Below are 22,822 nucleotides of genomic sequence, written 5' to 3' on the forward strand. Positions count from 1 at the left end.
ATCAGTATTATGTGTGCCTAGGAAGCAGATTTTATGGGGGTTGTAAAAAGATATCAAGGATATCCTATATAGGTCATAACTTGCTGATCATCAATCCCAACAAATATGGTTCTAAAGTTCCCCATCTGAATCGAGCATGGTCAAGAATGCCACCACTGCTCCATTCATTATCTATGGGATTACTGAAGATAGCTGAGTGCTTTGCTATTTCCAGTAGTCCCATAGATGAAGAATAGAACAGTGTTGCACATCTGCAGCTATTGCTCTGTTGAAATGGGTCACTACAGAGCCCAGTCCTTTGGATCAGTGAGCTCCTAGCAGTGGAACCACCAGCAACTGTAGATTCCATTCCTCCAGCCTTTGCTGCTTTCATATAAGGTAGCATAGTAGATCTGCATAAACGGTGCTACATTTCTGAATGGCGAAAATGGTAAAAGTGTTTGTTTACTTATTTTTAGTCTTTTTATGGTTTTGATACTTTTGTAAAAAAAAAAATTAAATTAATTTAGTTTTTTTATTTTTATATTCTCAGGTTAGTTCATGGGTGACCTGGATAATCCTTGCCGCAGGGTCCATGGAGGAGAAAAGGGAAGTGTTCTCCCATTTGGTGCATATCGCAAAGTGTTGTTGGAATATGGGCAATTACAATGCGGTGATGGAATTCCTGGCAGGACTCAGGTACTACTTAATTGAAGAGCGGTGAAAGCAGCTGCTATAAACATCAATTGGCACAATGTCAGATAGGGTTTTAAGTAGAGCTACAATTGCAAACCTTTGTGGACTGTTTGGAACCAATGTGAAGAGGTCACAATGTTTACATGCTTAAAGCAGTCGTGTTTAATCTGTTAAAATATTAAGTATAGTTAAAGTAAATTCTAATGCCAGCGAAGAAGCTGAAAGAATGGAAAACAATGAAGATGGCGTTTAGAGTTTGCAGGTTTATACAACACACTTCTGCACGGTATATTATTTCGCATAGCCTTATTTTTGGCATAAAACAGACTCTGCAAAATGTTAAAGGAGCTGGCCGACATAGGAAACAGTTTTTCATTACCGCATTTTCCAAATGTAAATTAATTTTACTAATACACCATATTTTTCAGAATATAGGACACATCTTTCCATAGGATGTAGCCCAGATTTACACAGCAGAAAATAGGAAAATGTTCAACTAAATAAAACTTCCCTTGCTGTGTAAAGAAGGATATGTGGTCAATATAATTAATTTTAATACACTATAGTTAAGTAGGAAGGTAGCAATACTCCTTTTACTGTTTCTCTGCAGCATCTACATTATACACATATAGCTTTACAGCACGTGCATTATGTACACTCTAGTGCACACACAAACACAACACTACTGCTTGCATAGTACACACACGCAGCTATTCTGTATAAATACACTCAGCTCTGCTACATGCACACTCAGCCCTGCTACATGCACACTCAGCCCTGCTACATGCACACTCAGCCCTGCTACATGCACACTCAGCCCTGCTACATGCACACTCAGCCCTGCTACATGCACACTCAGCCCTGCTACATGCACACTCAGCCCTGCTACATGCACACTCAGCCCTGCTACATGCACACTCAGCCCTGCTACATGCACTCTCAGCCCTGCTACATGCACACTCAGCCCTGCTACATGCACACTCAGCCCTGCTACATGCACACTCAGCCCTGCTACATGCACACTCAGCCCTGCTAAATGCACACTCATCTTTGTTACATTCACACTCAGCCCTGCTACATGCACACTCGACCCTGCTAAATGCACACTCATCTCTGCTACATTCACACTCAGCTCTGCTACATGCACACTCAGCCCTGCTAAATGCACACTCATCTTTGTTACATTCACACTCAGCTCTGCTACATGCACACTCAGCCCTGCTACATGCACACTCAGCCCTGCTACATGCACACTCAGCCCTGCTACATGCACACTCAGCCCTGCTACATGCACACTCAGCCCTGCTACATGCACACTCAGCCCTGCTACATGCACTCTCAGCCCTGCTACATGCACACTCAGCCCTGCTACATGCACACTCAGCCCTGCTACATGCACACTCAGCCCTGCTAAATGCACACTCATCTTTGTTACATTCACACTCAGCCCTGCTACATGCACACTCGACCCTGCTAAATGCACACTCATCTCTGCTACATTCACACTCAGCTCTGCTACATGCACACTCAGCCCTGCTAAATGCACACTCATCTTTGTTACATTCACACTCAGCCCTGCTACATGCACACTCGGCCCTGCTAAATGCACACTCATCTCTTCTACATTCACACTCAGTCCTGCTACATGCACATAAACACAGCTCTCCTTCATATACACACAACTCTACTACATCAACACACTCACCTCTGCTACAGCATACATGGCCACATTTTGATGTTTCTTTCAAGTACGACTGATCACATACCTATAAGGTCCTTGAGCTAGCCAGGACCTGCAGCATCTGTAGCTGTCTCTACTGCGATGCAATGTGATAATTATTGGCTACAGGAAATAGAACTTTGCTGCTGCAGTGTTCTCTTAGTGATCGGGAAGGCGGCTGTATCAGTGTTCTCATTGATCATAGGAAGCCACCTTCAGACTATAAGGTGCACATTTTTTTACTCACTATTTTATCTTGCTAAAGGTGCATCTTATAGTCCAAAAAATTGGTACTTGCACTGTGAGTTTCTTTATCGATGGCCGGATTTCAGTACCAGGCCTGAATACTTTCTCTCCTCTCTGTGTTATTGACCTGCTTGAAGATGGCTTAGTTTATTAGCTTAGCCGACTCCCTTCTCCATCAAGACTGATTCTGAGACACAGAAAATGGCTGACTTAACTAATAAACTGACCCCAGACAGCCCCCATGATTATAGGATCATCAACACATGCAGAATGGGAGGAGCTTCTCTGTGTCAGAACAAAGACCGTGGTGGAGCTTCTGAGAATAGGGGATTGGCACTAAAATTGGAACATCTATAAAGATTTCATTATTAAAGCATTTTTGTAAGTTTAATTTATATTACAAAGTTTTTGTGACTTTTATAAAGTTTTGCTATTCACAGCCTAATTTATTTGTTTTGCAGTGAACTAACCCAATGACTTTATAGTTTTAGAGAACATATTCTAGCGAGTAATGGTCGAAGTCTCGATGTACACTACTTAATTGCTAATGTCATATTTTAAAATATAGGTTTTTGGGTTTTCTTTTGCTTCATCTTAGGTCAAGAAAAGTGTTGAAAATGTGGCAGTTTATGGATCAAAGTGACATAGAAACGATGAGAAGCTTGAAAGATGCAATGGCTCAGCACGAGTCCTCCTCGGAGTACAGAAAACTAGTGAACAGAGCCTTGAATATTCCAGGTTGTAAGGTTGTTCCTTTCTGTGGCGTCTTTTTGAAGGAGCTTTGCGAAGTCCTTGATGGAACCTCAAGTCTTTTAAAACTGTGTCCTCGATTCAATTCACAGAATGAAACACTGGAGGTAACTATAACAGCCCTATGTTGTTTTAGCTGTGTATATGCTGGTGGGGGAGGGGTTAATGAAAATGTTCATGATCTCTTTTTGTTTTAATACAATGTTTGCATCATTGGGTAATGTAAGAATATTCAGTCTCTATTACAGTGCCTGTGATAAGTCTAGCTTTCTGTCCTCTGCTTGTTAAAGAAGCTTTTCCATGTATATATTTTTATGAAACTAGATTGTGGCCCGATTCTAACGCATCGGGTATTCTAGAATATGCATGTCCCTGTAGTATATGGACAATGATGATTCCAGAATTTGCGGCAGACTGTGCCCGTCGCTGATTGGTCGAGGCAACCTTTATGACATCATCGTCGCCATGCTGTGCCAGTTGCTGATTGGTCGAGGCCTGGCGGCCTCGACCAATCAGAGACGTGGGATTTCCAGGACAGACAGACAGACAGAAAAACCCTTAGACAATTATATATATAGACTAGATTGTGGCCCGATTCTAACGCATCGGGTATTCTAGAATATGCATGTCCCCGTAGTATATGGACAATGATGATTCCAGAATTCGCGGCAGACTGTGCCCGTCGCTGATTGGTCGAGGCAACCTTTATGACATCATCGTCGCCATGGCAACCATTATGACATCTACGTCGATACTGTGCCCGTCGCTGATTGGTCGAGGCCTGGCGGCCTCGACCAATCAGAGACGCGGGATTTCCAGGACAGACAGACAGACAGACAGAAAAACCCTTAGACAATTATATATATAGATGTGTGTATATACTGTATGTGTGTAGGGTAGTGTACTAATATACTCACCTACCGCTGCCTTCTCAGGGGGCCAGTGCCGTTCTCCTTCACTTCTCAGTGATTTCACTGTATTTCAGGCTAGCCGACTCACTCTATGGTCAATGCATGAGCTGGAAGTCTTTTACAATATAAGTCTATGTATCCTCGTTCTGATGCTCCATAGGCTTACATTGTTAAAGTCCTTCCTGGTCATGCAGAGAGCAGCGTGACCCGGCCAGTCTGCGGAGCTGTGACGTCACTGAGAAGAGGAGAAGAACGGCGCTGGAACCTGTTGAAGGCGGCGATATGCGAGTATATTAATACATGCACACTACATTACATGCACATAAACACACATTTAATTAAAAAAAATATGGGTAGGAGTACCTCTTTAAATAAACTATATATTAAATGAATCACATAAAAGTAGGCATTACCATAAATACAATATTATACATTACATAAAAAATTTCAAATGAATGAGCCACCTATAGTACATTCCCAGGCTTATTGCACCAAAGCTACTTTCACACTTAGCTTATAGAGGTGGCTCAAATAGGACAACAAAATATCATCATTTTTGTTATTATATGTGGGACTTCCTTGACGTTATGACCTATAATGTGGAATCAAAACTTTTTCAATTTTTAATATGTACAAGTAGTTCATGTAAAAGGAATTCTATCAAGACATCAGCTGTAATATTGCAAAAAAATAACACCAAGTACTTGATTGCTTTGGACTGTTCCACCTCTGGTTTGAAGTCAATCTGTGACCGGTTCAATGGATGCGCAACTTGCAAGCTCCTGTGGTTTCACTGTCCAAGAAAATGTTCTTGAAGTCAGCCTTCCAGAGATGAGCGCAGTACTGGACGCCATTGCTAAGTTCACACTGCGTTAGCAGCAGCCCGTTCAGCACATACGCTAACTGGCTGCTGCTGGCGCAAGTGCCGATGTTTGCATTGCGCTAGCGCAGATAGAGCATCTGCTAGCTCTATCTGCGCTAGCAGTGACAGACCTGGAAACACTGCAGCCCGCGTCTCAGGGTCCGTCACACAATGACGGCACATCCCTAGCGCATGCCCATTGTGGGCGTGCACTAGCAATGCGTCCGACATTGCTGTCAATGGCGGCCGTAACGGACTACGTTTCACACCGCGTTTATGCTGTGGTGTAACGTAGTCCATCTAACGGACTGCCTAGACGCAGTGTGAACCCGGCCCTAGATGAGCCATGGTCATTTAGTGGCCTTTTTAGAAAGAATTCTGTGATTACAGAACAAATGTTAATATGATCGTTCTGTGTGCATAGAATATCATAATTATTGGCAGCACATTGGCTCCCGCTTAAACAGGACATTGTTTTGTGGATAATGATTATTTTAATGCCAGCATGAACTATCCAATCACTCAATGAACATTCATTCGTCCAATGTTTGCTAGCGTGTTTATAAAGGCTGATAATTGGCGATCAAGCATTCCAACGAACGATCGCCTACTCCTAATTATCAGCTTGTCTAAATAGGCCTTTACGTTTAGTTGTGGGGCAGTGGTCCCAACCTCCAGTGTTCAAAAGCTACCAACAGATCATGGTTTCAGGATTTCCTTAGTATCGCACAGGTCAGGGCCACCGTTAGCAACCAGGCAAGTGCTGGTTCCCTGAGCAGGCAGAGAGGGGCACTCACCATTGTGGACACCGGCGCGCTATGGGGGCCCGGTACCAATGACAGCTCCCACGAGCATGCCCCTCCTTCTTGCTCAGGGCCCCAAAACTTGTAATACTTACCTCTCCCAGTTCCTCCCCTGCGGCATCTTTGGTATTGTACTACACCTATATTTCTCTGCCATATCTGTGCATCATGAATCGTGGTATGTGTTAAAGGGGCTCATTGAGACTCTTTCGCCTGGGTCCCACAAAAACCTTGAGATGGCCTTGGCACAGGTGATGGATTTTTCATCACCTGGGCACTACTAAGGAGATCTAGAAAACATGATCAGTCGGTGACTCTTGAGGATTGAAGTTGGGGAACATTGAGGGTCCACCATGTAAGCTCATCATATACTGACAGAGTGTTTACTAGAAGTTTTATAAACCCCTTGAACATAAAAATGATCTTTCTGAAATCTTTGGTGTATCTTTGCAGTTTGTGTCTGACTACAATGGACAAGACCGGTTTATTCAGCGAATAGGGAAAGATGGGCTAAACAACACCGAAAAAGAATCAACTGTCAACAACATCATGCAGACCATTCGTAGCTGCAACCGCAGCCTGGAGTCTGAGGAGAGCGAAGACACCGGGAGTGAAAACATCACCGTGAGAAAAAACTCTGTCATGGATAGGAGCAGATTTCAGTGAGTGTTAAATCTACAGTTTTTATATTTGGAGTTATGAAATTCTGCATGTATTGTTCATGACTGCTTCATTCCCGGAAACCCACTGCGAAACGAGTAAATGATCCAGTCAGATACAGGAACGTCAAGAATCTTTTTGACATTTCTAAATTTTATCTGAACAATGAAAAAATAGTTGCATTAATACAATGCACATGGGTTTTTACGGAAGAACGCTTGGAAGTTATTTCTGATGTTTCATTATTTATGTTTTTAACTTTGGAGTCTGTCAGTAAAGTTGTGCAAAAATATGAATATTCAGCTATGAAAGTTTGTTTTAAATATATACGAATAAAGGGAATCTGTCAGCAGGTTTTTGCTACCTCATCTGAGAGCAGCATAATGTAGGTGAAGAGACCCTGAATCTAATGATGTATCACTACTTACCGGGTGCAGCAGTTCTGACACAATCAGAGCTTTTAGCTTTAGCAATGCAGCAGAGCTGAGAAAGCTAACCCCGCCCACACCACAGCTATCCCCGCCCACACAAGGCTCACTATGCGCATAGATAAAGACACTTATTAGACTGTTTAGGAAGGATGAAAGTGCCAAGATTCTTCTTCTGGAGATGGCAACCATAAAGTAGTGAATAGGAGTACTCTACAAGTCGGTCACAAGGGGCAGCACAGATCTGAGGAAACAAAAGGGAGTCAAAATATGGGCAAAATAAACTATTTTATCATAATATAATATTTAACAGATTTCTCTTATTCACTCAGGATGATGGTGGTTTCATACTGGCTACTAAATATCAGTGATTTAGGCTTCACTGTTTTGCTTACTATGAAGTCATAGAACTCATTAGTACAAACAATTATCTGACACTTAAACAATTGGATAAAAAAATAAAAATTATTTGAGACCCATGTTGATCTCTACATTGTAAACTCCTGCAAAGTAAAGGTACTTTAGACTGTGCTAAAAAGGAGGGTTTCAATCATAATGAGCATCTGTTGGATGAAATGTATATATAAATGTGGAGTGCCGAACCACAAGAGGTAGTAATGGCAGATACCATATTGGCATTTAAAAAAAAAAAAGCAACAGAGATTTTCTGCTATAGTTATACCAGACAGTATTGAGCATTCTAAATAATCTATAATAAATTATATATAACTGATGAAGGTTGCAATTGATGAACCGGTGACTTTTTCTTTTAATCTGCATATAAACTTAGAATGAACCGAATCGTTTTGTTCAACCGATAAACCACCGTTATTATCTGTAACAGTGTCCTAGTCCCCAGATTTTATTCTCTCAAATTGTCCGGACACACTTTGACAGTATCAGTAATGGCGCCCAGCTTCTAAATGAACATCTCCATGGATGTTGTGATGCTCAGTGAAATCAGTGTGCGCCCCTTGTTTTTTAAGGGGTCTTCCAATTTTGGATAATCTCTTTCACTTGTCTGCAATTTGTTTCAATAAAAAAAACTAATAAACAACTCTACTTTACTCACCATCCCCAGGTCTAACACTGAGTCTCCTCCTCTGCTCACTTTTGTCTTTTAGGCCTGGGTCACACTTGCGGGTGCAATGCGAGAAACTTACGTGAGTCTCTCGCATCAATACCCGGCACTGCCGCCCGGAGCGTTCAGCTGCATAGAAATAGATGCAGCCGCACACTCCGGTCCCAAGTGCCGGGTATTGATGCGAGATATTCTTGTGCGCGTTTCTTGCACTGCACACGCCTGTGACCCCGGCCTTTCTAGCATCATGCTGACAGTGCTGCAGCCAAGAAGTTCATTCATTGGCTTCAGTCAACAACAGACACCAGGAGCAGTGATGGGGTACTCTGTTCTAGATCTTGGGAGGGTGATTAAAAAACTTTTTATTTTATTTTTTTAAAATTTTCTTTATTAAATTATTTATTTATTTAAACAAACTACAGCTGGGTAACAAGACTTTAAAAAAACTCTGAAGCCAAGAACCTTGCAAGAAAACAAGTTGCTATAGAAAATGGAGAGGGGATGTTCAACTGAAAATGAGAAGGGGTTCAACTGAGGTTCAGCCGAGAATTTAATTCTGACTGTAGCTCATTCTGCACTAATGAGGGTTGTCTAATAAGATGCATAGCGTTCCTTTCAGTCATGGCACGTTTCTTGTACATGGTGTCAGAGTATTGCCGCCATGTTCACGAGTGATGAACACGCCGCTCACCAGAAGCCGGCACGGTTTCTTTGCTGTAAAATATGCAGAATACATTTCGGTTAGGCCGGTTAATAATGTTTTCTAGAATCATACAGTGCAATTACTGAATTACCATCTATCTGGGCTTCGTATGGAGAAAGCAGTTTGGCTTGGCCAATTCATTTTGTGTTTCATTCTAATGAAGAATGACATTTTTAAGGACAACGAAAGACCTCTGTTACTGAGAATATTGGGAAGTCATTTATTTTCATTTCTGAAATAATCCCGCAGTTTCCTGTACAAGTCTGCTTATTTCATTTACCTGCAGTGGTAAATCTCATTTTAGTAGAGTAATTTGTTTTTCTGAATAATTTTCTTAATGTTATTAAAAGCGTCTGGATGAGGTGTTGTGAAATGGTGCCAATGCCGGCCGTCGGGTCCAATTTTGTGCCATGCTTTGATGCTGAAAGGCTTATCTGCTTGCCTTTCTGTATGTGCGTGTACTGTTATGTTCATACCCCATTCTCTTCCCAAAATTGTATTGAAAACTGGTCTCTTTTGGGTGTCGTCTAAAGGAAGATGACCCATCTGCATAATATATGGTGAACCTGAAAATCCATCCTGGATAAGCAGATGGCCAAGTTATGGTCATGTATACCACGTTGAGGCAATCTCACCTATGCCACTGGTTATTGTACATTTCACCTTTACATTACCTGAGTCTGTTTTCCCTTTAATGTGGTGTTGATCATAACAACATAGAATTGAGTAAAGCATAAGGATAAATTAGAACTTTTATTTTAACGGGAATCTGTTGTATTGTACATACAGTCAATCTGTGGACGGCAGGGTATAGAGAATGAGAAGCTGAGCAGAATGATGTATACGTTTATTGGAAAAGATTTAGTATAACTTGTTGTTTATTCATTGAAATCTCTGGCGTCTGTATGAGTGAGTCAAGTGGGCGGTCCTACTAGTGACTGACAGTTATCTCTGCATGCAGTCATACTGGGAAATCACTGAACTGGACCACCCTCTCAAATCATATACTGACAAAGCCTAAAACCTCGGTGGCTCGCCAGGATTGGAGATAACTTGTTAATCGCTGGGAGTCCAATCTCTGGGACCTCCAGCAATCCAGTGATTGAGGTTCTTGAACCCCTAAAATGGGCCTCTGATGCCCTGACCTGAATGGAGTGGCTCAGTGGTTAGCACTGTAGATTTGCAGTGCTGGTATCCTGGGTTCGAATCCCATCAAGGACAACATCTACAAGGAGTTTGTATGCTCTCCACATGGGTTTCCTCAGGGTTCTCCGGTTTCCTCCCACATCCCAAAAACATACTGATAGGGGATCTAGATTATGGATGAGCCCCAATTGGAATAGTGATGTTGATGTCTGTAAAGTGCTCTGTCTCCATTCTATTCATAGTCTATGAAATTGCCAAAAAGAGCCCAACGATGTGGTTGTCTGTCCCTCACAATGACTGTAGAGGAGGCGATGTCTGCTCATCTGCACTCCATTCATTGAGGTGATGTATGCTCACCTGCACTCCACTCAGGGAGGCGATGAATGCTCACCTGCACTCCACTCAGGGAGGCGATGAATGCTCACCTGCACTCCACTCAGGGAGGCGATGAATGCTCACCTGCACTCCACTCAGGGAGGCGATGTATGCTCTCCTGCACTCCATTCAGGGAGGCGATGTATGCTCTCCTGCACTCCATTCAGGGAGGCGATGTATGCTCTCCTGCACTCCATTCATTGAGGTGATGTATGCTCACCTGCACTCCACTCAGGGAGGCGATGAATGCTCACCTGCACTCCACTCAGGGAGGCGATGTATGCTCTCCTGCACTCCATTCAGGGAGGTGGTGTATGCTCTCCTGCACTCCATTCAGGGAGGCGATGTATGCTCTCCTGCACTCCATTCAGGGAGGCGATGTATGCTCTCCTGCACTCCATTCAGGGAGGCGATGTATGCTCTCCTGCACTCCATTCAGGGAGGCGATGTCTGCTCATCTGCACTCCATTCATTGAGGTGATGTATGCTCTCCTGCACTCCATTCAGGGAGGCGATGTATGCTCTCCTGCACTCCATTCAGGGAGGCGATGTATGCTCTCCTGCACTCCATTCAGGGAGGCGATGTATGCTCTCCTGCACTCCATTCAGGGAGGCGATGTATGCTCTCCTGTACTCCATTCATTGAGGTGATGTATGCTCTCCTGCACTCCATTCAGGGAGGCGATGTATGCTCTCCTGCACTCCATTCAGGGAGGCGATGTATGCTCTCCTGCACTCCATTCAGGGAGGCGATGTATGCTCTCCTGCACTCCATTCAGGGAGGCGATGTATGCTCTCCTGCACTCCATTCAGGGAGGCGATGTATGCTCTCCTGCACTCCATTCAGGGAGGCGATGTCTGCTCATCTGCACTCCATTCATTGAGGTGATGTATGCTCACCTGCACTCCACTCAGGGAGGCGATGAATGCTCACCTGCACTCCACTCAGGGAGGCGATGAATGCTCACCTGCACTCCACTCAGGGAGGCGATGTATGCTCTCCTGCACTCCATTCAGGGAGGCGATGTATGCTCTCCTGCACTCCATTCAGGGAGGCGATGTATGCTCTCCTGCACTCCATTCAGGGAGGCGATGTATGCTCTCCTGCACTCCATTCAGGGAGGCGATGTCTGCTCATCTGCACTCCATTCATTGAGGTGATGTATGCTCACCTGCACTCCACTCAGGGAGTCAATGTATGCTCTCCTGCACTCCATTCAGGGAGGTGATGTATGCTCTCCTGCACTCCATTCAGGGAGGCGATGTATGCTCTCCTGCACTCCATTCAGGGAGGCGATGTATGCTCTCCTGCACTCCATTCAGGGAGGCGATGTCTGCTCATCTGCACTCCATTCATTGAGGTGATGTATGCTCTCCTGCACTCCATTCAGGGAGGCGATGTATGCTCTCCTGCACTCCATTCAGGGAGGCGATGTATGCTCTCCTGCACTCCATTCAGGGAGGCGATGTATGCTCTCCTGCACTCCATTCAGGGAGGCGATGTATGCTCTCCTGTACTCCATTCATTGAGGTGATGTATGCTCACCTGCACTCCACTCAGGGAGGCGATGAATGCTCACCTGCACTCCACTCAGGGAGGCGATGTATGCTCTCCTGCACTCCATTCAGGGAGGTGGTGTATGCTCTCCTGCACTCCATTCAGGGAGGCGATGTATGCTCTCCTGCACTCCATTCAGGGAGGCGATGTATGCTCTCCTGCACTCCATTCAGGGAGGCGATGTATGCTCTCCTGCACTCCATTCAGGGAGGCGATGTATGCTCTCCTGCACTCCATTCAGGGAGGCGATGTATGCTCTCCTGCACTCCATTCAGGGAGGCGATGTCTGCTCATCTGCACTCCATTCATTGAGGTGATGTATGCTCACCTGCACTCCACTCAGGGAGGCGATGAATGCTCACCTGCACTCCACTCAGGGAGGCGATGAATGCTCACCTGCACTCCACTCAGGGAGGCGATGTATGCTCTCCTGCACTCCATTCAGGGAGGCGATGTATGCTCTCCTGCACTCCATTCAGGGAGGCGATGTATGCTCTCCTGCACTCCATTCAGGGAGGCGATGTATGCTCTCCTGCACTCCATTCAGGGAGGCGATGTCTGCTCATCTGCACTCCATTCATTGAGGTGATGTATGCTCACCTGCACTCCACTCAGGGAGTCGATGTATGCTCTCCTGCACTCCATTCAGGGAGGTGATGTATGCTCTCCTGCACTCCATTCAGGGAGGCGATGTATGCTCTCCTGCACTCCATTCAGGGAGGCGATGTATGCTCTCCTGCACTCCATTCAGGGAGGCGATGTATGCTCTCCTGCACTCCATTCATTGAGGTGATGTATGCTCTCCTGCACTCCATTCAGGGAGGCGATGTATGCTCTCCTGCACTCCATTCAGGGAGACGATGTATGCTCTCCTGCACTCCATTCAGGGAGGCGATGTATGCTCACCTGTACTCCATTCAAGGAGGTGATTTATGCTCCCCTGCACTCCATTCAGGCAGGTGATGTATGCTCACCTGCACTCCATTCAGGGAGGTGATGTATGCTCTCCTGCACTCCATTCAGGGAGGTGATTTATGCTCCCCTGCACTCCATTCAGGCAGGTGATGTATGCTCACCTGCACTCCATTCAGGGAGGTGATGTATGCTCACCTGCACTCCATTCAGGGAGGTGATGTATGCTCTCCTGCACTCCATTCAGGGAGGTGATTTATGCTCCCCTGCACTCCATTCAGGCAGGTGATGTATGCTCACCTGCACTCCATTCAGGGAGGTGATGTATGCTCTCCTGCACTCCATTCAGGGAGGCGATGTATGCTCTCCTGCACTCCATTCAGGGAGGCGATGTATGCTCTCCTGCACTCCATTCAGGGAGGCGATGTATGCTCTCCTGCACTCCATTCAGGGAGGCGATGTATGCTCACCTGTACTTCATTTAGGGAGGTGATTTATGCTCACCTGCACTCCATTCAGGGAGGCGATGTATGCTCACCTGTACTCCATTTAGGGAGGTGATGTATGCTCACCTGCACTCCAGTCAGGGAGGTGACGTATGCTCACCTGCACTCCATTCAGGGAGGCGATGTATGCTCACCTGTACTCCATTTAGGGAGGTGGTGTATGCTCACCTGCACTCCATTCAGGGAGGCGATGTATGCTCACCTGTACTCCATTTAGGGAGGTGATGTATGCTCACCTGCACGCCATTCAGGATGTTGCTTTCAGAGCCTGATTTATCGTTTCCACAATCCCCATCTCTGAATCACTGGTGCTCCCAGCAATTGGACTATCAGTGATCAGCGATCTGAGAAGCTGTGTTAGAGTTGGATTCATGCACAATTCAGAGAGATGTAAATTGGGGAAATAAATATAACAAATATCCTATAATATGTACTATTTATCCAGTCCTAAATTAAAAGAATGGAGAAATAACAGTTTAAAAGTATACTAACCACTCCTATTATTAATTTATCATTGTTTTAACATTATTTCTATTTTAGGTTTTCATTAGTCCCTGTTTGAAATGGTATATTCAATATTCAGTATCAAAATAAAAATAGACCTGCCGATGATGATAATCATTATAGCTCACAGTAGTAATTGATCCCGATTCTGTAAAGAACAAACCTTATGATGTTAAAACTCTAATAACAATGATAAGTTCTAACCTATAACCCGATAATGATGCGATGTCCAATGTTCTGGATTAATGCTGTAGTAATAAACGGTTCTTTACAGAACAAATCCCCTTGTGTATACTGCATATGGGAATAGGGGTAACCGGCTCATTCTCTTGTCTGTGAGTGCATTCATTTATTATTGTAGTTGATTATGGTCCCAGTGTTTTCTTCTATACAGGTCCTCAAGGTGCCTCATAGTTTTGGCCATGTCTTAAACCACAGGAGTGTTACAAATATTAGATAACCCCGTGGATGTACCGTACAGACCAAAAGTTTGGACACACCTTCTCATTTAAATATTTTTCTATATTTTCATGACTATGACAATTGTAAATTCATACTGAAGGCATCAAAACTATGAATTAACACATGTGGAATTATATACTTAACAAAAAAGTGTGAAACAACTGAAAATATGTCTTATATTCAAGGTTCTTCAAAGTAGCCACCTTTTGTTTTGATGACTGCTTGCACACTCTTGGCATTCTCTTGATGAGCTTCAAGAGGTAGTCACCGGGAATGGTCTTCCAACAATCTTGAAGGAGTTCCCAGAGATGCTCTTCACTTGTTGGCCCTTTTGCCTTCACTCTGTGGTCCAGCTCACCTCAAACCATCTCGATTGGGTTCAGGTCTGGTGACTGTGGAAGCCAGGTCATCTGGTGTAGCACCTCATCACTCTCCTTCTTGGTCAAATAGCCCTTACACAGCCTGGAAGTGTGTTTGGGGTCATTGACCTGTTGAAAAATATATGATGGTCCAACTAAACGCAAAGCGGATGAATTAGCATGCCGCTGCAAGATGCTGTGGTAGCCATGCTGTTTCAGTACGCCTTCAATTTTGAATAAATCCCCAACAGTGTCACCAGCAAAGCACCCCCACACCATCATACCTCCTCCTCCATGCTTCATGGTGGGAACCAGGCATGTAGAGTCCATCCGTTCACCTTTTCTGCGTCACACGAAGACACGGTAGTTGGAACCAAAGATCTCAAATTTGGACTCATCAGACCAAAGCACAGATTCCCACTGGTCTAATGTCCATTTCTTGTGTTCTTTAGCCCAAACAAGTCTCTTCTGCGTGTTGCCTGTCCTTAGCAGTGGTTTCCTAGCAGCTATTTTACCATGAAGGCCTGCTGCACAAAGTCTCCTTTCAACAGTTGTTGTAGAGATGTGTCTGCTGCTAGAACTCTGTGTGGCATTGACCTGTTCTCTAATCTGAGCTGCTGTTAACCTGCGATTTCTGAGGCTGGTGACTCGGATAAACTTATCCTCAGAAGCAGAGGTGACTCTTGGTCGTCCTTTCCTGGGGCGCTCCTCATGAGAGCCAGTTTCTTTGTAGCGCTTGATAGTTTTTGCCACTGCACTTGGGGACACTTTCAACGTTTGCCCAATTTTTCGGACTGACTGACCTTCATTTCTTAAAGTAATGATGGCCACTTGTTTTTCTTTACTTAGCTGCTTTTTTCTTGCCATAATACAAATTCTAACAGTCTATTCAGTAGGACTATCAGCTGTGTATCCACCAGACCTCTGCACAACACAACTGATGGTCCCAACCCCATTTATAAGGCAAGAAATCCCACTTATTAAACCTGACAGGGCACACCTGTGAAGTGAAAACCATTCCCGCTGACTACCTCTTGAAGCCCATCAAGAGAATGCCAAGAGTGTGCAAAGCAGTCATCAAAGCAAAAGGTGGCTACTTTGAAGAACCTAGAATATAAGACATAATTTCAGTTGTTCCACACTTTTTTGTTACGTATATAATTCCACATGTGTTAATTCATAGTTTTGATGCCTTCAGTGTGAATGTACTATTTTCATAGTCATGAACATACAGAAAAATCTTTAAATGAGAAGGTGTGTCCAAACTTTTGGTCTGTACTGTATATGTTGCTTACATAAGTGGTCCATTATTAGGAAAACCCCTTCTCATACCCCACACTTGGCCCCAATAAAGTAATAAAGCTTATACTCCCCTCCCGTGCTGGTGTCGTTCCCGTGGTGTCAGCACTCGCTCTCCCTGGGGCTCCTATGCTGTTGTTGTGACACATGACTCTGGCGCCCAATCAGCGCTGGCATGACAGTCCCCTCTTCCTGTCGAATTCAACATGAAGAAGAAGTTAAATAGCATCTGCTGCCCGGACTTCTTCATGATCGATTTGTTCAAATCGGAGTCAGTGCTGATAAGGCGCTGGGGTCTCGTGTCACAACAACAGCACGAGAGCGAGTGCCGACACCGCGGGAAGTGAGTATAGTTTTTCTTTATTTTATTGGGACCAAACAGTTAGATCAAGAAGGGGTTGTCCAAGAAATGGACAGCCCCTTTAAGGTAGTACTTCTTGCCAAAAGTATCCTGAAAGTTTTTAACTAGACTCAAAATGTGTCAGGCTTTACACATCATGCATGGAAAGAAATCAAAGTCTTGTATCTTCATTCGTTTCTTATTCTATGAAAAGTAACTAAGCGATTAGTGATGGTTGTGTCTTTCTGGTAGACCAATGAAACCTTTATTAATGAGGTGGTCCTTCATGTCTGATTTGAGGACTGTCCAGAGCTTATTTAATATGCCTAACATTATATGCCAAACCACATGGTAATCAGTGATAAACATGATAGAACTTAGAAAGTTGTTATTCTTCAGATTTATTCAGAAGGTCTTCTTTGTACAAGCTAATGGAAAAATTGAATACTCCTTATCATCCATTTACAATAATTTTTTTCTAGTAGTTTGTCTGCTAATTCTGAAGCCTTCATTTTGAAGAATTCAAAGGAGGTATAGGTAGTGGAATTCCCCTTTAGGGAATATATTATGTTATGTTTCATTCTTGTATCCTTGGTTTCCGCTACTTTTCCATTTACTATATTTGCTATAATTTGGCCTCAGGCTTGATATTCAATAATCGCACTCACTTAGCAGGATACTTTATTCTATTGACAGCTGGTGTTATATTAATAAAATATATATACCGTATTTTTTTTTAGACTCTAAACTTGTATTTTCTTTGTTTAGTGCAGTTTGACCTCTAACAAGTGTGTCCTCATTTGACTTTTATTCATAGCTCAAAGAAAAGTCATGAGTCAAACAGAGCTCTGTAAGTTAACCTTTTGCATTTGCCTAAATTGGCTAATTGTTTTTGTTTGATCCCAAAACTCTACTGGAAAATGTCCTTAAAAATCCCGAGTGAATGCATTAATATATATGTGCTTGTTTGAATAATACACCTGGAGTCTTGGTTCAGTTTTTTGGTAATTAGCTAATTGCTCGTGAAGTGTGTATTTACTAAAGTTTGTGTCCTGTCACCTGTGTGATATTCACACTTATAAGATATGTTGTAAAGTACTGTAATAGAGCATGATAACCTAGTTTTTACTGTAAATACTGATTTGCTTGTCATAGTACGGTTGCGCTCCCAACACAAGGTAAACCAAAAATCCCTGAATTATTTCTCAATTAAAGGAGCACAAAATGTATAAAATATCCAACACCTCCTTTCAATTCCTCTCTTAATAGCAGCACTTTTTATTTATTTCTATCCAATGTTGCAATCAAAACTGAAAAATCTACCGGAATAAGAATTCTTTAATTCTAAGAAGATCAGCCATTTTCTCCCTTCCTTCTTCGGAATATGCTCTCTCTGTCTGTAAGGCAATCAGTTACAGCATATGCATTCCCCTAATATCCTTCCATCACCTTTCAGGAACAAAGATTTCTGCGAGCCATTTTGCTTGTTTCCACATTTACAGTATAATTTGGTTTAGTTTTCACTTATCTAGAGACATCTGAATTTATATTATAAAAAGTATATTCTCACAGTCGCCTGACAAAGGGGGAAGGAAATGTGAGTGGAGCAAAAGAAGAGAGATTTTTACTGGACATTTCTCATGGATATGTATCAAAGGCTTGTAGAAAAATAAACTCCTGTTCTTGTGGATACAACATTTCTTATCAAGCTGAGGAACCAGTTTGATTTTTAATAATTACTATTTTTATCTTGTTTCCTGTCACTTAATGAGATATTCACGTGTTATTAAATTCTTTATTTAGACAGCATTAAAGCAAGCAAGTTAGAAAAGCAAGTCCGTTTCAATCTGCTTTTATCTTACATCATGTACAGCTTGCTTCCAAGGAAACCAGAACCTGGCCAAGTGTGCACATTAGTTACATGCCAGGAGAATAGTTAAGTCCTAAGATCCCGCCACCTCTCTCTAGCATTTTGATTTTTGCACACAAGTTAGCTGCTCACCTACTTCCTCCTTCCTCTCAGCTCCTGACCGAACTTCTCTTATCATGCCTGCATAATCACAATCCTCTGGAACTTAGTATCAGCAGGTTCGAGAGCAGATCTCCTAGTTATTGCTTTCACTTTCCTGAGCTGTGTGCTTGTTCAAATGCACTGCTCTCTATATGCAAATTTAGTGATTCATAATTTTGTTTTGTTAAAAAATGGGATTGGATTCCATCAGAAGAAAGTAAGAAGACCTCTCAAATATTAGAGAACCTTCAGGAATGAATGCCACAAAAAGCTATTAACGCAAAGTATTCGGCTACATGTTTGATTTTTAATTAGCGGAATTTTTCAACTACTTATCACTACACAGTCTTCTGCTTCAGTTCTAGAGAAATTACAGAGTATATTGAGTTTCTATGTTGAAATCAAGAACCTGGTTATTAGTCTTTCTAAATGACTGGAAACCAGGTTAAAGGAGTTTTACTGTGTACTACAGATTTGCTTGAAGGTCTGTTAAAGTCTTCAAGAGTTAGCGCTTTTCTGTTCGATCGATAATATTGTTCTGCTGGCTGTTTCTTTAGCATCCAATTAGTTTGACTTGAGCAGTAGCTGGCATGCTCTATCAACACTTAATTTAAACTAGTCCTCACCATTGTCCTGTAGTGATAGACTTACCGATAAAGTATGGGAGTCTAATGGACTGATTGCCTTAATATATACTTGTTTATGTGAATATATAAGAAAATAGAGCGCACTCGCCGATCATCCAGTGCAGGAATCTTTATTCAAACATCGTGCTGTACATCTTCACGACCGGGGGTGCTGTACAGAGAGTGCGGCAAAGCGGGACGATGGCCGTTTCACGCCTGGCTGGCGCTTCAACGGGTTGAAGCGCCAGCCAGGCGTGAAACGGCCGTCGTCCCGCTTTGCCGCACTCTCTGTACAGCACCCCCGGTCGTGAAGATGTACAGCACGATGTTTGAATAAAGATTCCTGCACTGGATGATCGGCGAGTGCACTCTATTTTCTTATATATTCACTATTTCATATGGACTTTTCTCCAGCGGAGCTACGCACCCAAGATCAGATTTCCTGGCTTCACACAGGTGAGCGGTTCCCACTTTGTTCTTCCTGGCAGTGGTGCTGTCTGGCTGTTCCTTTTATATTGGATATACTTGTTTATGTATACGATTTTTTGTACCTTCCAAGATTGTAAAATTAAAGTTACAGGGTTACAGGCAGTGTCGAACTGGGGTGAAAGGGGCCCACCAGTAACCAACTCCAGGGCCCCACGTCTCAGCTACATGCAAATGTGACATTATCCTCATTCACCAATTTATATAACAATGGTCTTGGTAAATTGGTAAGTGAATAAGATGCCGCCTTTGTCTGTACATAGTGATTTATGTATATTGTGCCAAGTACTGCTCATATAAGAGGGTGGTGGCTGTTGTGAATTCCGCTCTTGGGCTCCCTCCGGTGGTTGTAAGTAGCATTTTTGTGAGTTCTGCTCTTTGGCTCCCTCCTGTGGTTTTGAGTGGTATGGCTGCTTTTTGGATTTAGCTTCAGCAGCTCTTTTCACTGATCGTCTTTCTGGCTCGGCTATATTAGTCTGGCCTTATCCCTCATTCAATGCCAGTTGTCAATTGTTCCTGCCTGGAGTCATTGCTCTTAGGACTTTCCTGACACTCTGACCAGTTCATCAAAGCTAAGTCCTTGCTTGTCCTTTTGCGGTTCTCTTGTTGTGGACTTTGTTGTTCAGCACTTTCTTTGTTTTTGTTCATTTGTCCAGCTTTTCAGTATGGATCTATTCAGTTAAGCTGGAAGCTCTGGGCAGCAGAGTTTGCCCTCCACACCTTTAGTCAGGTGTGGAGATTTTTGCATTTCTCTGCGGTGGACTTTTTCTAGTTTTTTTTACTGACCGCACAGCGTTCTGTTCTGTACTATTTCTATTTAGCTAGAAGTGGCCTCCTGTGCTAAATCTTGTTTCATACTACGTATGTCATTTCCTTCTCCTCTCACAGTCATTATTTGTGGGGGGCTGGTCTATCCTTTGGGGATTTTCTCTGAGGCAAGATAGTTTTCCTGCTTCTATCTTTAGGGGTAGTTAGCTCTTAGGCTGTGACGAGATGCCTAGGCCGAGTTAGGAGCATTCCACGGCTACTTCTAGTGTTGTGTTGAGCTTAGGGACTGCGGTCAGTATAGTTGCCACCTGCTCAGAGCTAGTCACATGTCGCTCCCTAATCACCAGATCACAACAGGTGACCTATTGTTGCACAGGGGCCCACTGGAGAATTCTCCTGTGGACCAGTCCAAGCCTGGTTACAGGTATAAAAAATACTGATTGCTCTTCATAGAAACATTGTTAAAGTGAACAGTTAATGGTCAGCAAGTTTAATTTGTGTCAAATTAATTACTAATTTTTTTTTCTCCGTAGATTTCTAATGGGAGACTTATCAGATTCTGAAAGTGATATTTTTGATCAATCAAAGGAATATGATTTTCGTTGTTGTGAGGAGCAGCAGAAAGCATTCAGCCATGGTACAGAACTTATTCCATGGTATGTGTTATCGATTAGAGCCGATGTCTACCAATTTCTACTCCAAGGAGTAACAGTCATCCGCTATGACCAGGAGACGCACATTTCTGTTCGCTGTTTTCTCCAGCTTCAGCCAGACAATAGTACTCTCACTTGGACAAAGCCTTCCACCACTTGTCTTGCAAGTAATAAAAATAAGTTGTGTGCCTCAGGTAGCGCTGCCGAGATGAAATTTCAGTTTCTAAGTAACGCTGGAATGAACGGACTAACAGAAGGCTTCTTGGACTTGTTCTCGGTGAAGGCTGTTTACATGGGGCATCCGGGCATTGATATGCACACTGTGTGTGTTCAAAACAAACTATGTAACATGAACCTGGAGGAAAATGGTGTCACGCTGCTTTATGGACTTCACACTACTGAGAACAAGTTGCTGCATTTTGTAGCGCCCAAATACACAGCTAAGACCATGTATGATGGATTGCTGGAGCTAACCAACGCTGTAAGGAAGATGAAACACTTTCCTGATCAAAGGCTGCAGTGGCTGAGGAAGCAGTATGTTAGTCTTTACCAGGTAAATCCTGTCTCTTCCATTCATTTTAGATAAAATATAAGTTTATCACATAAAAGGTAGATAACGGCTTCATTATACCGCATATATCACCAATAACAGAATTGATGATTTTCACCAGAAAACACCTGCAGATATGGGGATAATCTGCAGGTTAATAGCGTTTCTAACCTGCCCGGTGGCCGCACTTACCCAAACGCAGTGGGGAGATAATTAACTTTATCCTCACTTTATCCTCACCGGCAGCGTTTGGTTTCAGTCACCGGGGAAGTGCCAGCACTGGTTCAGTCATCGCTCTAAATATACAGAGATGTGGCAGCCGGTCCTAATGCAGAGCCAGTGTCAGTCAGGGCAGGGGGCAAGCCGCTGCTCTCCATACTCAGAGCGGTGACTGAACCAGCATCGGTGCCGTCCCTGTGACTCGAACCAAATAAAGTTAATTTTCACCCCGCAGCTTTTTGATAAGTGTGGGCGCCGAGCAGGTTAATAACACTATTAAAGTGCAGATTAACCCCTGGAGGTTAATAGCATTTTCTTCTGATGACCGGTTCCCTTTAAAGGGGTTTTCCCATGAACTAACATTAATTTTAATCAACAGATTTTGGAATAATAATAAGTAAAACAATTGGATGTGTTTAAAATGTTCCTGTGCTGAGATAATCTTATAAATGTTCCCCTGCTGTGTAATGTGTAATGACTGTGTCTGACCGTACAAGGACGTGGTCTGATCGTGTTCCTGCATCTGATTCATTTGCACATGGAAACAAGATAAGCAATGGAATGAAACTGAAAGGGAGAAGATACAGGTTAGATATTAGAAAAAACTTTTTGACAATGAAAGTGATCAATGAGTGGAACAGGCTGCCACGAGAGGTGGTGAGTTCTTTTTCAATGGAAGTCTTCAAACAGAGGCTGGACAGACATCTGTCTGGGATGGTTTAGTGAATCCTGCATTGATCGGGGTTGGACAAGATGACCCTGGAGGTCCCTTCCAACTCTAACATTCTAGGATCCTGGGCAGGGGAGGAAGCAAAAGAGGATCCAGATGTTGCAGCAGGGGATCATAGCTCATTCTTTTTTTTTTAGATAAACCATTTCCCTTCCTGTTTTTAAACAATGTTTTATTTCAAAGAAATAATCCGTTGTGTTCCCATGCTGTAATGTCTATATTCACTTTTGCTTCTCCTGCCCAGGAGCTGTGGTGTGATTGTAAGGCGGCCAGGGTGGTAGTCATGGCAACAGGCTGTAGTGTTCCCACACTCTGGCGCCCCACAGATGAAATACAATGTTCCTTCTACTGCATGTGCAGTGTGCGCAGCAGTACATTCGCATTTACTGTCAGAGTCCCCTCAGCTTCTTTCACTCCGGCTCTGTATCCATGAGCTCCACAAGCCATTGCGGAGACAATGTCCTTTTTCAACAGTTCAA

The 22,822-nt window shown here is 43.3% G+C and overlaps 1 protein-coding gene across 1 annotated transcript in view; it reads left to right on the forward strand.

The window, feature by feature from the left end:
- PLCE1 (phospholipase C epsilon 1) overlaps nucleotides 1-22,822 on the forward strand; it is a 336,405-nt gene that overhangs the window by 214,135 nt on the left and 99,448 nt on the right. Inside the window, exons 5-9 of the mRNA XM_069753455.1 lie at nucleotides 533-678; nucleotides 3,240-3,498; nucleotides 6,421-6,629; nucleotides 17,118-17,150; nucleotides 20,725-21,397. Of these exons, the coding sequence (XP_069609556.1) occupies nucleotides 533-678; nucleotides 3,240-3,498; nucleotides 6,421-6,629; nucleotides 17,118-17,150; nucleotides 20,725-21,397 (1,320 nt within the window). The remainder of the gene's footprint in view (nucleotides 1-532; nucleotides 679-3,239; nucleotides 3,499-6,420; nucleotides 6,630-17,117; nucleotides 17,151-20,724; nucleotides 21,398-22,822) is intronic.

The sequence above is a fragment of the Ranitomeya imitator genome, chromosome 2, assembly GCF_032444005.1.
Source record: "Ranitomeya imitator isolate aRanImi1 chromosome 2, aRanImi1.pri, whole genome shotgun sequence".
In the NCBI taxonomy this organism is placed as follows: Eukaryota; Metazoa; Chordata; class Amphibia; order Anura; family Dendrobatidae; genus Ranitomeya; species Ranitomeya imitator.